The following is a 14,700-nucleotide window of genomic DNA, read 5'->3' as shown; positions in this document are numbered from 1 at the left end:
TTCCGAAAAAAATTAAAATGTGAAAATGTCATATCTTCCTCATTCCTTATCAAATTTTAATCATTTTTGTATCGTTCTGTATATAGGGAATATTTTTCTCCACCTTTTTAAGTCCATATTTGGGGTGGATTTCCTCTTTAATGTGTTATTTAGAAACGATGTGTTGGCAAACATTAGCTTTCTGTCTTAAAAATATGATTTCTAAGCTCAAATCTAAAATTTCGTGACTCTCTTCATGCTACAGCGTTGCTGGGAAATTTGTATCATTTCAGACATTTATTTCGATGAAAAAGTTAGTTATTAGTTTAAATTGTCTGTCTACGCCTTTAAGGAGAAGAACGCACTCACTGATGCACTCAATTTTCTGCAAGCATGTTATGTTGTCCATGTTTATGATAATGCACGTCGATATTAAAAGCAGTTTATATATATATATGTATATATATATATATATATATATATATATATATTGTAACAAGGAAGGAAAAACTGACCAGAAACAATTGTAATAATAAATAGCGAAAACTTTGAGCAAAGAAAATGGGTTTTCAAAGTTTTCGCTATATATATATATATATATATATATATATATATATATACATATACACTGAAAGAAATTGGACCGAGACGGACGTTTCTCTCGTATATATATATATATATATATATGTGTGTGTATATATCTTTTTGTGTTGATCATATTCATAAATGATCATGTTGTTTTTCCAGGCTGCCTGTAAATCATTCGATAAAATGCATGTCAAATTTTATATATTTCTTTGTACGTTCCATTTAAAATAATGTAAATAACGTTTGCATTGAATCAAATACAATTGAGTATATGTATACAGATACACGTGTCATATATATCATATATTACCGTCGATGTAGGGCAATTTGTCAATCAGTTGCGATAAAAACATATCGACCGAAGAATTTCATCAATTTGATAGCCTATATACATAAGTGTGTGCATGTGTACATATAAACGTATTTGAATGGCAAATAGCCTGCTTACATTATCTTGTAAGCAAACATTTCTGTTTCGAAGTCAATAAATGTAAAAATCATTCGATATAAAGCTTTTCAAAGTGTTGACCAAAGAACTCAAGTACTAGTACGCTATACTAGTTTTGGTTGTTGCAGGTGAAAAGATACTATCACAGGGAACCCACCGAGGGCTTAGGTTAACTTATATCAAATCACTTCGTCATAGGCCTATAGTTACTGACCATCTCGACCATCTTAATCTTATCTTTTGATCAGTGTTGTTGAAGAGCACCAGATCTTTACGAGTGATAGATTAGAAATATTTGCATATAATATATATCAGGGCTCGAAACTAACTTTTCTTTTTTTTTCTGGTATATATATATATATATATATACATATATATATATATGAGATATGAGAAAGGGAGGAGAAATCGGTGCGTAGCTTAGACATCGTTATTCCTCTGACAGTTCCTCTCTTTCGCAAATATATATATATATATATATATATATATATATCAAATATACACTATGTGTATGTGTGTGTGTGTGTGTGTGTCCGTTTGTTTTTCTGTGTGATCCGTCACCCTAGGCCTAAAACATACGCAAACTATCAGGTTGTGTGAGATTTGAATGTTAGAAATCGTATTGATGTCCTGATAATATTTCAAAATATGAAACTTTTCGGTTTTCCTGAAACATTTTTGATATTATTTATTTTGAGTTATACCTATTGTGTTACTGAAAATAATAAAAATGATAATAACATCCTCCGCTCTTGACTCCTCTTGGACTTAAAATCCATATGTTTTTAACTGAATTTATCTCGTTTTCTTGCTTCTACACCCGTTTCTGTGCTAGGCATGATGTATTGTTTAAACGAAGTGATATGATATCCATGATTATAATAGCGAAACATATTGAAAGCACTGACATCAGAATTTCGTATTTGGTATCTTTTTCAAGATAACACGCCGCACACACACACAAACTCACAATAGGTAAATTGTAGGAGTACCACGTTATTTTCTGCCATAGAAAAATACTCTTACAAATTAAAATTTTTACCCCCCCCCCCCGCCGACTAGATAAAGGAAAACATATAAGATGAATACTCCCTTACAAAGCCAACACGTGCCGCACGCACACACACATACACTCACACATGATAATGTTCTTGTGTGTGTGCATGAGCATTTTTGCGTGTGTGTGCGTGCGCATAATTATATTACGTAATATTTGAATATCTAAATGCATGTACACCTTAACAGTAAAACAAATCAAAACGAGAGGAAAGCCTGATGTCGCTGTTTGAAAATGATGAATGCGGTGACCTGCCTCCACGTCACTTCGTTGCTACAGAGATCATTTTATTTAAACAAAAAAAAAAAACCCTCAAGAGAACAAAGAGAGAGAGAGAGAGAGAGAGAGAGAGCAAGACGGTGAGAGAACAAATATGAACTATAGGTTTTTGTAATAAATGACATCATGATCGTTTTGATGATGAACACTTGATTTATGCCATAACAGACTCTGCCATTAGTGAAAATTGGCAATATTATATCATGTCATTCTCACTGCGTTGCGATTGTAGAGATTATTACACAGGTAAAACAACACAGAATAAAACAAAAAACGATACAAGAAAACCTGACAGTAGACGGTATGTATACTGAAACAGAAATTTGTGTTGTAATAAGATGTACTTCATATTCAGTACATTATCATCAGAGGCAGCTGGTTGAACGGAGTGCAATTTATTATCAAGTACTGAGTTATCCCCTTCCCCCTTTCCCGGAAGACAAAGACAGGTAAAAGACAATGTACATACACATTTTCACGCTCCAATTTATCATATCATCCCTCAAACAGTTGTGGCCAGACATCTATTTCTGTCTGGTAGCCCAGGAACACATCAAGTGTCGATGCCTTGATTTTAAGAGAATCGATTTGTTGGTGAGATACAGTTTTGAATCATAAAAGTAATGATGTACTCATTCTGGGCATTTAGTGCGATGAATACTTATTGTCCCATCCCATCCTCCATCGATCAAAGCTGGACATTAAGCTTGATATTAATTGTCCTTTAATGATATAGAGAGTCTTTCACTCTAATAACCACTGGGGTTTCACGCAACCTTTAATAACCAAAAGGCATGTTGGCTACGGACGACGGCAGATTTTCAAGATGATTAGACCGGCTGCCACTCCGAGAACGATGAACACGAGTCCGGTGCCCACTCCAAGAGCGATGGTCCCATTGGTGCTCCTCGAAACTTTACCTTCAATATCATAAGAAACATGCGGTATACATTTGGTATTTAGGGCGAAAAATATCAAGCTGAGGTAAACTTCAAATTCTTGTTTTTTCGTTGATTTTAATGCTGTCACCGACGCCAGCTATCATGATATGGGCAAATAAGTAACGTTATATTTAAGCAAATTTTCAGGATTGCTTTTACTACTATATCACCTGCTACGGTGTAGTGATTTCGACATTACAACATGTTCATCCTTCGGGGTTTATGATATAGAAAAGAATGAATACAATTAAACTAATATTAGAGTTGCCACAGTAACTTAAAAGGTCAGTCATCAACGTTACACAAAAGGACAAAAGAATAATATCTTCAGACAAAACGTTTGCTAAAATGTAACATACTTCAAACAAAGTGTCACAGTAACTGGAACTTTAACATCATGATAAATGTTCCCGCAAATAATTAGCAGTTCGACCCATAATCTGTTTTTTTTTTCATCTAGACCCCAGAAGCATGGTTAGAAACGTTGTGGTTAGTGAGCCTATATAAAGTAAATTTGTCCAGAGTAACTCCGCAGGTCATTTCACCCGTATACTTGATTAGATATCACGTAACTTCTAGAATATGGAAATATATTCCTCTTTCTTTTTAGCAAAATTCTACAAAAAGAAAAGGATCCCGCTGCAATTTATATTTAAGTGAATTTAAATGTCTCCAGTCCAGATGTATATTTTAAATAATGTTTGAGATCTTGCAAAAATCAACAAAAATGACAAATGAAATCTACTAAATTTCAAAGACCTGTACAATTTCTGAAGATACATGTCATTAAGTGATACCTAAATCAAAGGTTTACATGAGGAGCCACATTTCTTTTATTGATGTCAATTACGGAATTTCCCCCATGTTGATTCTGCAAGATGTCATTTGCTGTTGTGCTTTATTCAGCCCTGTCGCAACATCCTTGAGTTTTTTCCTCCTAAGATTACAAATTATTGCAGTTTCTGTGATAGTGGCACCGTTCTTACTGCTGCACGTATCATTAGTTGTTTTGATTTGATTCTATTTGTCGTCCATCGTCATCATCCTCCTCACAAAAAAAAATGAAACCTATCGCTGTTTGCGACTCGAGGAGACTGTGAGATACATGAACTCTCTTATTCTAGCACAAAAAAAAAAATCTCAAACAAAAGCATCTTTGAAAATTATCTCAATTTAGGAAAGGTTATGTCATTGTCATTTAAAGTGCCCCGCAAAAGTAATTTTTGGTAAATAAGACCTCACAAAATTAAGATCTAGCAATGCTTTTAGATGTCACAAGGGGTAAAAACCATCTCCCCATAATCTTTGCACGGATTTGATTTTTACTTCTTCAAATATTGGAGTAGTACTGAAACAGAATAAGGATAGACCCACCTTGCTCTTTATCTGCCATGCGTAGGGGTCCCCTGGACACAATCCGTGGCGTAGAACTCTGACCCCGGGGATCTCTCGGGGCACGGCGACTACGACTCACGCATCCCTGACTGCACCTCGAATCTTCGTCCCTCTCGAAGCAGACGAGTGCCTCGCAATGTACAAACACCTTCATGCAGATTTTAAAAATTGTTACCAATATAAGTTATGTTAATTACACAAACAGCTTTGCACCATCGATATCTGCAAAATGTCTCTTCTCAACGCTAATCTATATCAACTGGACCCCAAACACGGAAGACCAGCCCGTGCAGCTGAATATGGGCTAGCCATCCATCTTCTCAAACGCAAACACCTTCAATCAGATGTTTGTTAAAATGCTAACAATATATGTCATGATAATGTCACAAACTGCTCTACACCATTGATATCTGCAAAATGTTTCTTGTCAGTGCTAATATATCAACTTGACTCCATACATGGAAGACCAGCCCGTGCAACTAAATATTATGGGCTACCCTTCCATCTTCTCAGATGGAAAATGAAACAGACGGACAGACAGACATAATCCGTCACTATACTTACTGATAAGACGCATAACTTTCTGAACTAGCTTCTTCTTACCAATGTAGGGTAGTCGTGCCAATATGATATCGGCAATCACTAGTAATTTCCTTTGTAAAAATCAGCTACAAGATTCAATGATTGGAAATGACTTTCTGATTTGGTCCTTTAAAACAAACTGCTTTGGGTCAACTGGATCTCTTTTGGCAGTTCTACTAATGGGCATGACATTGAACTCACAAGAAAAAAAAAAGTTTGCAAAGAAAAGAACTCTTGAAAAAGAACTCTCGAAACGCCGTGACTACAGCCCCTTCAATCACCGTAATGTGAAGCAAATACGATTCCAGTGCATGTACTGTTATTATAATAGTGTTGTGGATTGTGTAGTTAAACAAGAAACCCACTCAAGAAACTCAGGTACTGATCACATCATTTATAATCATGTAGAGTCATCTTACCTGCGAGTAGTCTCCGATAAAGGTGTATGATTGGAAAGAGAATGTCTGGAACTTTGGGCCAAAGTCGTCGGTGGACATCTCAATTGTGGAGTCAGCTGGGCATCTGTATGGACAAAAAGCAAATAGATGTTTCATGCAATCATGGCACTATAGATGTAAAAAAACCAATGTAATGCGCACAGTCTCTTCGAGATTTAATTGAATGTTTGGGTATGACTACCTATCTTTTTCTATCAGAAAAAATTGAGAAGCCTAAGAAGCTATTAAACCTGAAATGACATAAATTGTTGTAAATGAACATTTACTTACCCTCTGCTGATGAGGCTGTACTGCTTTGGGTCGAGTGGATCCGGTGAAGGAGTTGACCAGCAGTTGTCGATGAAGACGGTCAGTCCGGGCACGCTGGTCAGCGTGACGCCGAAGAAGACGCGATCGCCCAATAAGATGGGTGCCTCTGGGTCTTCGGGGTTGGTGTCGAATTGCTCGTCGGTGAAGCGATCGAAGGTCAGGGTGAAGTTGCCAAAGCCCACTTCGCTGACTTCGATTGCGCTGCTAACAGGGTTGAAAAAGCGGTCAAGGATCTGTTGTCGCTTTAATTTGCACTGGACGTCGACCTCGATTTCGACCATATCACGCGTGATCTCAGCGTCTTGGACAGGTATTGTATGGGAGTACTTCACCACATTGGAAAATATAATATCCGACTCCGTTTCCTTATGAAAGAGAAGAAAAATAGCCAAGAGTTCAAGCTATTTTCGCCTCTCTCCTGCTTTCTTTACTTGCAAAAGCTTGTCATGAGATCCAATACAAATGCACCATGAATTCTTAATTGAAGCCATCACTACTTGTATGAATTTCAAACGCCAAGCTTTCAGCTTTTGTTTTGTATAGGGAAAATGAATCACTTGTCAAAATATTACCGTGATTAACGACTTGATCGGAAACCAGAGGAACGTCAAAACAAATGTGATTGACTGGATTCGTATCTCCATTATTGCACATCTAGTTGCCGGGATACTTTACTTTTGGCCTTACATGTGAAATATGTATGTGGATGCCACTTTTAAGTTTGTTTATTTTTCATAAGTAAGGGCATCATCGAAAAAAGGGGGTCTTTTCACTGTTACTGCACTCGTTGCATAAAGACTAAAAGAAGAAATTTTATTTGCAGATATTGGTAAAATCTTCACGTACATCTTATCTTTCCCCTTTTTGTATAGGATTCAATCTCAATTATCAAAACATCATGACATAAATAAGCATGTCTTTTTTTCCCCTTACATTTTTCAGTTTTGTATTTGGCTGTTATGCACCTCGTTTAAGATAAAACGAAGAAGTTCGAATGCCCCTGTTCTTGCTGGGGAAAATAGGAAGAGTTTAAAGACACAACATCTTAATGTCATTCTACCTCTCATTAATTACTACAGAAACTTTCAGCACTTGGTACCCGCATTTTCTGCATGATTTCTAAGAATGTTTGATACATGATACAGGGAGACGAGCGGTGACAATAATCATAATGTAGTTTCTTAACTCCCGCCAAAACTCACCTCCATTGTCGTCTGACACCTGTCGTACCTCGTGCTCAGCATGACATGGTTTTCGTCGTGGTCGAAAGCGAGGCAGCTATCGTCATTGAAGTGGAAATTGCCTGCTTCGACTGTGTTAGGCAAGGTTGTCTTCTGCAAGTAAACGACCATGGACATATTGTCGCAGACCACGGTAACATTACCTGCCAAAATGTACAGGAAATGTAATTACGTCATGAAACATTCTACCAAAATATGATTTGGATTGTTTAGATTATTGCAAACATATTACAATCTGCTCTCGTACAGATCTTGAAGCAGTTTTTTTTTTTTTCAAAACGTCTATACCCCGATCAAACGTCATACCGGAAATTCTGTCATATTAGTCTCACACATTCTCGAATGAACACTTAAAACATGAAAACTCTCGATGTGAAAAAAAAAATGCACACATAATACAACACAACATGAGCACATAAGACTCAAACACTATGGATACAAATTCAACAAAATATACACGGAACACTCGTTGAACTTCATCTTCATAGATTGTTATGTTAGGCATACAGACCAGCAAAGTAGACAAACAGCATATAATCACCACCATAGTTGGTGAACTTCAAGCTTTCAAAGGCTCTTTGTGGAACAAGATAGTTTGATATGAGCCACTTCGGGTTCCACTCTGGGGATTGTTCAATACATTCAATATAAAATGTACAGCGAAACAGATATGGCCAAGATTAAATGACATGCCATTCTGAACACCTGGTCTACGAACAATTAAGCACTGTTTGTTTTAACATATTAATTGATGGCATTCAAAAGAGTTTAAGACCGGAAACAAGTATAATGGCTTGCCAATGGAGGAGATAAAAGAGAGGTCATTTGTATCAATGTGGACATTGTAAGATGACAACGTTTGATCTTACCTGCCGTAGAGGTTGCTACAGGGGTGTCAGTTGTGGCAACGATTTCGGGCTCCGGTTCAGTCGGTGTACCTGTGTTTAGCAAAGTATGCTAGCATATACATCACCGTGACTCTTTTGCTTAGCTTTCCTTTCGTTCTTATTTCTTCTTTCTTTCAAGATTAACGTCCAAATAAAAAGCTAAATACAGTTGTTGAGAGGATTAATGCGATTTTGTACATATCCTTTTCTGAGATATTTACACTTGAATGTGCTCTATCGTCAATTTTCTTCGATATTTACACTTGAATGTGCTCTATCGTCAATTTTCTTCGTAGCTCATATCCAACAACAACAACAACAACAAATCCACGTAAGTTTGCCAAGTTGGAATGAGAATAGACTGTTCACGATTTTTCGATTTTTACGGGAACCGTGACGAAACCTCAAATTTGCACCTCTTCGTTCAGTGACATACCCCCCCTAACTGTCAGGATGGACACTGTGCAGCATGTCTCTGCCGCTTGCAGTTCAAAGTCTTTACATAGTGTCATGAGGGCTACTAGATCTCAGTGCCATGATAGAGCAGTCACACACACTAACTACTTGTAGCTATCAAATTCTAGTGGAGGTTAATGCGGACTTACTAACTGTGCTATTGTAAACATATTCCGGGATGTCTTGAGCTATTAAGGATAAGGACTGTAATCACGACAAATATCATTGGTGAAATCACTTTGTTCCCAATGTTTTCCAGATCCGCTCACCTTTCAGTCGAATTTCAGCATCAAATCCGTCTCCGATATATCTCTCATATCGGCCGATCAGGTAAACCGTTGCTCCTCCACCACTTGAAATGAAAGGCGGAACTTCGTAGTCAACCCTGCTGGTAAACTCTTCGCTTCTGAGGCCCTCTGTCGAACTTGGGGACGCCAGCGGGTGGTCGTAAATGCCGACCTTCTCGTTCAAGACTTCGATCCTGCGCCACGTGATTTCGATCGCCCTATCAGGCGGCGCAAAGAAGCGCCAGTAGCAAGACACTCTTCCGTACTTTGTGCTTCCGGCGTTGTTGAACGGGGAACCGATGTAAATGACGGGTGTCGCGTCAGTGACGTCGACAGTTCCACCGCATGATGTCGGCTGTGGAAGAGGCGTATCATCTGTTTGGAAATAAAAACAGAGATTCTGTGATCACACATATCACTGTATTTGACTAGCATTGAATGTCGTACTGTTGTATAATTTGTCGGCTCATTAGCACGTCTAAATGTAAACACGGAGAAAAAAAAAATTCTATGACTTTAAAAATAGGGAGTCATTTCTCCTTTAGATAGTTATCAATCTCTTTCCCTACTCTCTTCTGGGTGTGTATGTATGTGTGTGCATGTTCGTGTGTGTGTGTGTGTGTGTGTGTGTGTGTGTGTGTCGATGCGTATGCTTAATGTTACCATCGATGTAATGAAAAGTGTATATTTCCAATGATTAACTTGTACGGTACATGTATTGTATTTTGTAAGCTATGTATTAATGTATTGTAGTAATGTAAAGCGAGAAAGTGAGGGGAGTGCACTATACAGGTTCGCCTTTTAGTAGCCCCTCAATTCATGAAACAAGATGTATTGTATATTACAAGATATGTTATCATTTGACGTTTGTATTACCTATGTATAATATTATTGATTGGAAATGAAAATAAAAACATGAATGAATGAATATTGTATGCTCTTCTGGATTAGCTTTTTTGCCTTCCTTGAAGTTATACGTAAATATCTCGGGAATTATTGATGGGGGGGGGGGGTAAATGCCCCTGCCCCTCCCCTCCCCCTCCCCCCCCCCCCACCCCCACCCCCGATCGACGCCCTCAGCAAAGACACATACAACATGAAATCATATGCTCCAGTCGCGTTGTAGTGATGTAAAACATAGATATTTTATAACTTCTTTTGACTGAAAGTCAAGCATTCTTGTTGTCCCGTGACTTCATCTGTTTTTCTTCTTTTCTGTAGAAAGTCGGCCTTACAGTAAGAATGTTGATCTATAAGTCAGTATGAGATCACATGGTGTAATTTCCTGTCATTTTCAGAACTTACGAAAGCTGAATCAAAGCTATACCACCTGTTAAATTATGCAAAGTTACAAACGATAATTTATTAATGATAGCTTTAATAGTGGTAAACTTATAATAATTAGAAAAAAATGAATTTTACTTTGATAAACTCATAAGTATTATAGTTCGTAATATCATTGTTATCTTTATAAGTGCAGTAATCATTAAAGTGAAAATAATCACAAGTTTCAGTTTGCAATAAGTTCTTCTTCTTTTTTCAGCCAATCAGTTGCTCCAATAATTTTCAGCAAATATCCTTACGCCTTAAGTTTGATACTGACAAGTTGGCTGTTTTTTTTTTTACTACACATCCTGCTTTTGGACCCCTTCCATTGCTACCACGTGTACGTATGAAATCATTGTTGACGATTCTCGCGACTCACCTACAACTGACACGGTTAGAGTGAATCCTCGCTTGTTGTCCCATCCCCCGGATAAGTCGTCGTAAAATATCGTCACTCCGCCCCTGAATGAGACAAAAGGGGGTATATCTGCTCTGACTTCGTTATTCAGTATGGTAGCGAGATAGGATTCGTCGGTGGAAGCTGGATGGTCGAAGATTTTCAGATGTTCGTCGTTTGTCACGATCTCCCCATACGTCACTTCCACCTGCTTCCCTCGGGGCGCACTAACCATCCATAGGCAGTCAAACTCCACTCCGGACGGTGGGTCCTGCGCCTCAAAGTACGGAGTGGTGATCGTCCTGGTCGGTTCAGTATCCGTTAGAGTGATGTTTTCACCGCAGGGAAGCGTGTACTGACCTAGATAAAAGATGACAGTTACAGCCAGCAAGCCTTCAACTGTTAGAAACTCCCTTTTTTATCATGTCAAAGATTTTTACACCAGTCATTGTGAGGGCCCATTTGGTTGGATACGAGTACAATTCACACGTTTCTTAAAAACGCATCTGCATAGTGCCATGAACCTGAGACAGACAACAAGTTTGGTAGCTATTGACAGTTCTCATGAAGGCATAAGTAGTCACATAATTATGTATAAAAAAGATACACCATCTAGTGATATCGAAAAAGAATGCAGGTGTAACAAGATGACGTCCATCTCAATTCTTAACATTGTACACAAGAAAGCAGATCATCCTTTCAGCCAGTCACAGATGGCTGCAGATAAAATCATTATGATTACACTCTATGACAACATTCACAATCAATATGCTTTTATGGCAATACGTTTTTTCTCTATCTGTTGATTTGTTGATTTCAAGCTTTCGGTTTCCCCGAAACAAAACAAAACAAAAATGTCATTGAAGTTCAGATGCGTTCAGGTGTATGATAACGTATCAACACAATGGGTCCAAGCAGTTATTATAACAGGTTTCAAAAAACAAACAAACAAACAAACAAACAAACAAAGGAGCATTTTCAACTTTCAATGTGTTAACGGATGTCAAATTTATCATCTCTTCCATACAAATCGAGAAATATTTTGCTGCTGTCTCTGCACAAATATCTGCCACTTTATTAGGCTGACAACACTCTTAAGATAATCTCTATATACATACACACACACGCACATACACATACATAATACATATAATGAATAAATAATATATATATATATATATATATGTATATATATATATATATATATATATATGTATGTATATATATATATATATATGTATATGATAAAAAAACCTAATATGGCACTAAAATGCTTCATCCTGACGGGGAAGCGCATGTTCTTAGAAGCAAGACAATGTATATGTATAATATCTAAATTGGCAGATCTTACCCAAGATGACGGGCACAGCAAAAAGTACCAGACTGATTCTATGAGTTAACGAGAGACCCATGCTTAAAGCGAGTAAATCTCAGTCCAGTATCCAACGAGTCAGATCGCAACACAGACGGCATTGACTACAATGTCCTCTTAAATCCTCCCTTTATATATTGGATGGAAGCCAGGTTTTTGTTTGAAACATAGGAGTGGGGTGGGGGAGGCTCAGTTTGTAGTGAATGATAGTGAAAGGAGAAATGCTTACAAAAGACAATTTAAGGGTCACAAAGAGGGAAAAGAGTGTTGAAGCGTGTAATTGAGAGGGGAAAAATGTTAAATGAAACGCGCAAACTCGGCCCTATGGTGTAATTTGTCCCTTTGTTATACTTCAACATGAAACTTAATAAAGTTCGGGCGTGGCTTAAAGCAAGAATGGTGTGCAGATGCATGAATCTAAATTCCAATTTGGCGATTATATAAGAACAGCAAGGTAAACGGTGAATTGATTTGTTTTGGTAGAAGATTGATTTTTTCCGCTTTCACCCTGACTGCAACAAATTTACTATCAGAAAGGAAATCCTATGTCCGCCAAATAATCTAACTTTAAGCATTGTTAAGTGCTCTTTGGAACAGACAACAACCTAAATGAAAGTTATTTGTAACAATAACACTTACAAGATTATTGAATTCAATATATAGTTATTTATCCATTATTATTATTATTATTATTATTATCATCATCATCATTATGATGATTATTATTACAAAAGGTTTACACAAGAATTTAACAATGTTCCTGCGTTGATGCTTTGGTATGATGACATCACAAACGGTATCGTGTATATGATCTTCATATTTACAAAATTAAGAAATGAGAACGGATCATACAAGTTTTCCTTATTGATTCAAAGTAAAATTAACAAACCTGATGATACGAATGAATGACTACACCTCATCACGTCAGCATCTCTACACAAAGCTTCCAGCTTTGATGAACTGTTTATGCGAAAGCCAAAATAAGGACGACCAATCAAGATAAAGTTATGAAGCCAAGCTAACAGGGGGTAGTCAATGTCTCCTCTGTTATAACTACCTGAAGCCCCATTCAAACTACTTCAAAACTATCTTTAAAACCTTTTCAATCAACATGCGTCGTCACTAGCTATCTCCCCAAGATGTCTAAACGTAATGACTATTATTAAAACACCAAGAATCTGATAAGTCTATTCTTAAATCTGCATGCCAACTTTGAATGTTTGTGTATTTTTTCATTTGCAATGCTGATTCTGTGCTAATACCAAACATGAAGATTTTCAGTAGACACACAATATAGGTTGTATATATATATATATAGACCTATATTTTTTTCGTCATTGGTTTCCATGTTCTGTTATCTGTATTTATACATAAAAGTCTTCCGTTTTCCTCGTCTCACTTTACTCTGATATATTTATTTGTATTTTACAGCAATAATGTAAACCTTCATTACCAAATTGACATCAATCCTCAGTATAGGTTTTGTTTAAGCCTTTTGGATATACAGCAGGTCATTCACCATTATACTTGACAATTGAAGACTTGAAGAAAAAAGAAGTCAATTTGATGGTGGACGAAAAAAAAGAACCCAATAGATCACTTGCATTTTACTCTAAAGATCTCTGTGTGTGTTTGTGTGTATGTGTGTGTTTGTGTGGGTGTGATTGCTGTTATATTTAAGCAATATCTGAAGTGATCACCGGTGAATTGTTTCAATCGCTGTTTCCGATGTTATTTTTCACAGAAACTGCATTTTATTATCGAGCTATTATAAGTTAATATACACATAACAAAATAAATGAATCCACCTTTTCTCCATGTTTTGATTTGAATAGACCTTAACAAGCATTGAATTATTTCAAAACATACCGTAAGAAGATAACTATCTAAAACATCCCGGAGTTTCTTTTTTGAACTTTTTTTTGTTTTTTGTTTTGTTTTATTTTCCTCGACTCCTCGACTATGTTCAGGATTGAAAGGCGAGTAGAAGCCTTGGCTTGGACAAGGTCCCTATTTTATCAAAAGATAAAATTGATTTTGAATTTCCTTAACACACAGGCTGTCATAGACTAATCATAGAAATCAACTTTATAATCAATTTTAACTCTTCACAAAACAGGGCCCTGATCATTCTACGAAACACCAACTGCTGACCAAAACGTCCCTTTTGTTCTACTCAAGGTGCCCAGATGAGCTAGAATAGGCTGATTTCTCACCTTCCCGCTAGAAACAAGGCACCTTATTGCATAAATCATGTCAACAAGTCATTTATACTTGCCGCAGGTTTAGGTTTCCGTACGATCGTCACGGCAGGAAGTCAGAGGATAGGGTTTGAGTCACGCTAAAGTCAGCCGGTCCTTGGACCTTCACAGGTGGTTCCTGAACGGTCGTGACACGAGTTTTGCCACCAGAGGGATGTGTGTATCAAACTGCATTGTACTATGGTAACAATTTGTTAATTTTGGCTGATTCAGCTTCTGTCGCTTACAACCTGCCGATTATTACCTCCAGTTGTACACTCCGAGTTGTTAGGGAGCTTATAGTTAAGTATATCATATTAATGTAGGGTTGGACATAATCGGGTACGGCCCGAAGTCCCGGGGGCCACTAACAATCGATGTTGGGCAATCGAATTTGCAGAATTTCTCTTTCTCTCTCTCTCTCTCTCTCTCTCTCTCTCTCTCTCTCTCTTGTGGTT

The 14,700-nt window shown here is 37.3% G+C and overlaps 1 protein-coding gene across 1 annotated transcript; it reads right to left on the bottom strand.

Annotated features, from left to right (window-relative positions):
* Positions 1-3,152: 3,152 nt before the first annotated feature.
* Positions 3,153-12,042, bottom strand: LOC139737225 (ZP domain-containing protein-like). Its single transcript, XM_071647901.1, has 9 exons — positions 11,982-12,042; positions 10,613-10,990; positions 8,890-9,282; positions 8,147-8,215; positions 7,239-7,420; positions 5,998-6,401; positions 5,689-5,791; positions 4,667-4,835; positions 3,153-3,271 (listed from the first exon to the last, which is right to left on the bottom strand). Exons 1-9 carry the CDS (start codon positions 12,040-12,042, stop codon positions 3,153-3,155), a joined length of 1,878 nt encoding a protein of 625 aa, XP_071504002.1.
* Between the last annotated feature and the right edge of the window lie 2,658 nt (positions 12,043-14,700).

This window comes from Diadema antillarum, unplaced genomic scaffold (assembly GCF_040938485.1).
Source record: "Diadema antillarum isolate AM-2024a unplaced genomic scaffold, OU_Dant_1.0 seq00000686_RagTag, whole genome shotgun sequence".
Lineage (NCBI taxonomy): Eukaryota > Metazoa > Echinodermata > Echinoidea > Diadematoida > Diadematidae > Diadema > Diadema antillarum.
Note: the sequence above shows the minus strand (reverse complement) of the source record. Positions and strands in the feature narration are given on the sequence as shown.

Bases quoted from the DNA above. Each gene is read 5' to 3' on its own strand.
- LOC139737225 (XM_071647901.1), bottom strand. From the start codon at position 12,042: ATGGGTCTCTCGTTAACTCATAGAATCAGTCTGGTACTTTTTGCTGTG. The intron at 7,421-8,146 runs GTAAGATCAAAC...ACATTTTGGCAG, and splicing joins TGTAGCAACCTCTACGGCAG to GTAATGTTACCGTGGTCTGC. The intron at 4,836-5,688 runs GTAAGATGACTC...ATCTGCATGAAG, and splicing joins TTATCGGAGACTACTCGCAG to GTGTTTGTACATTGCGAGGC.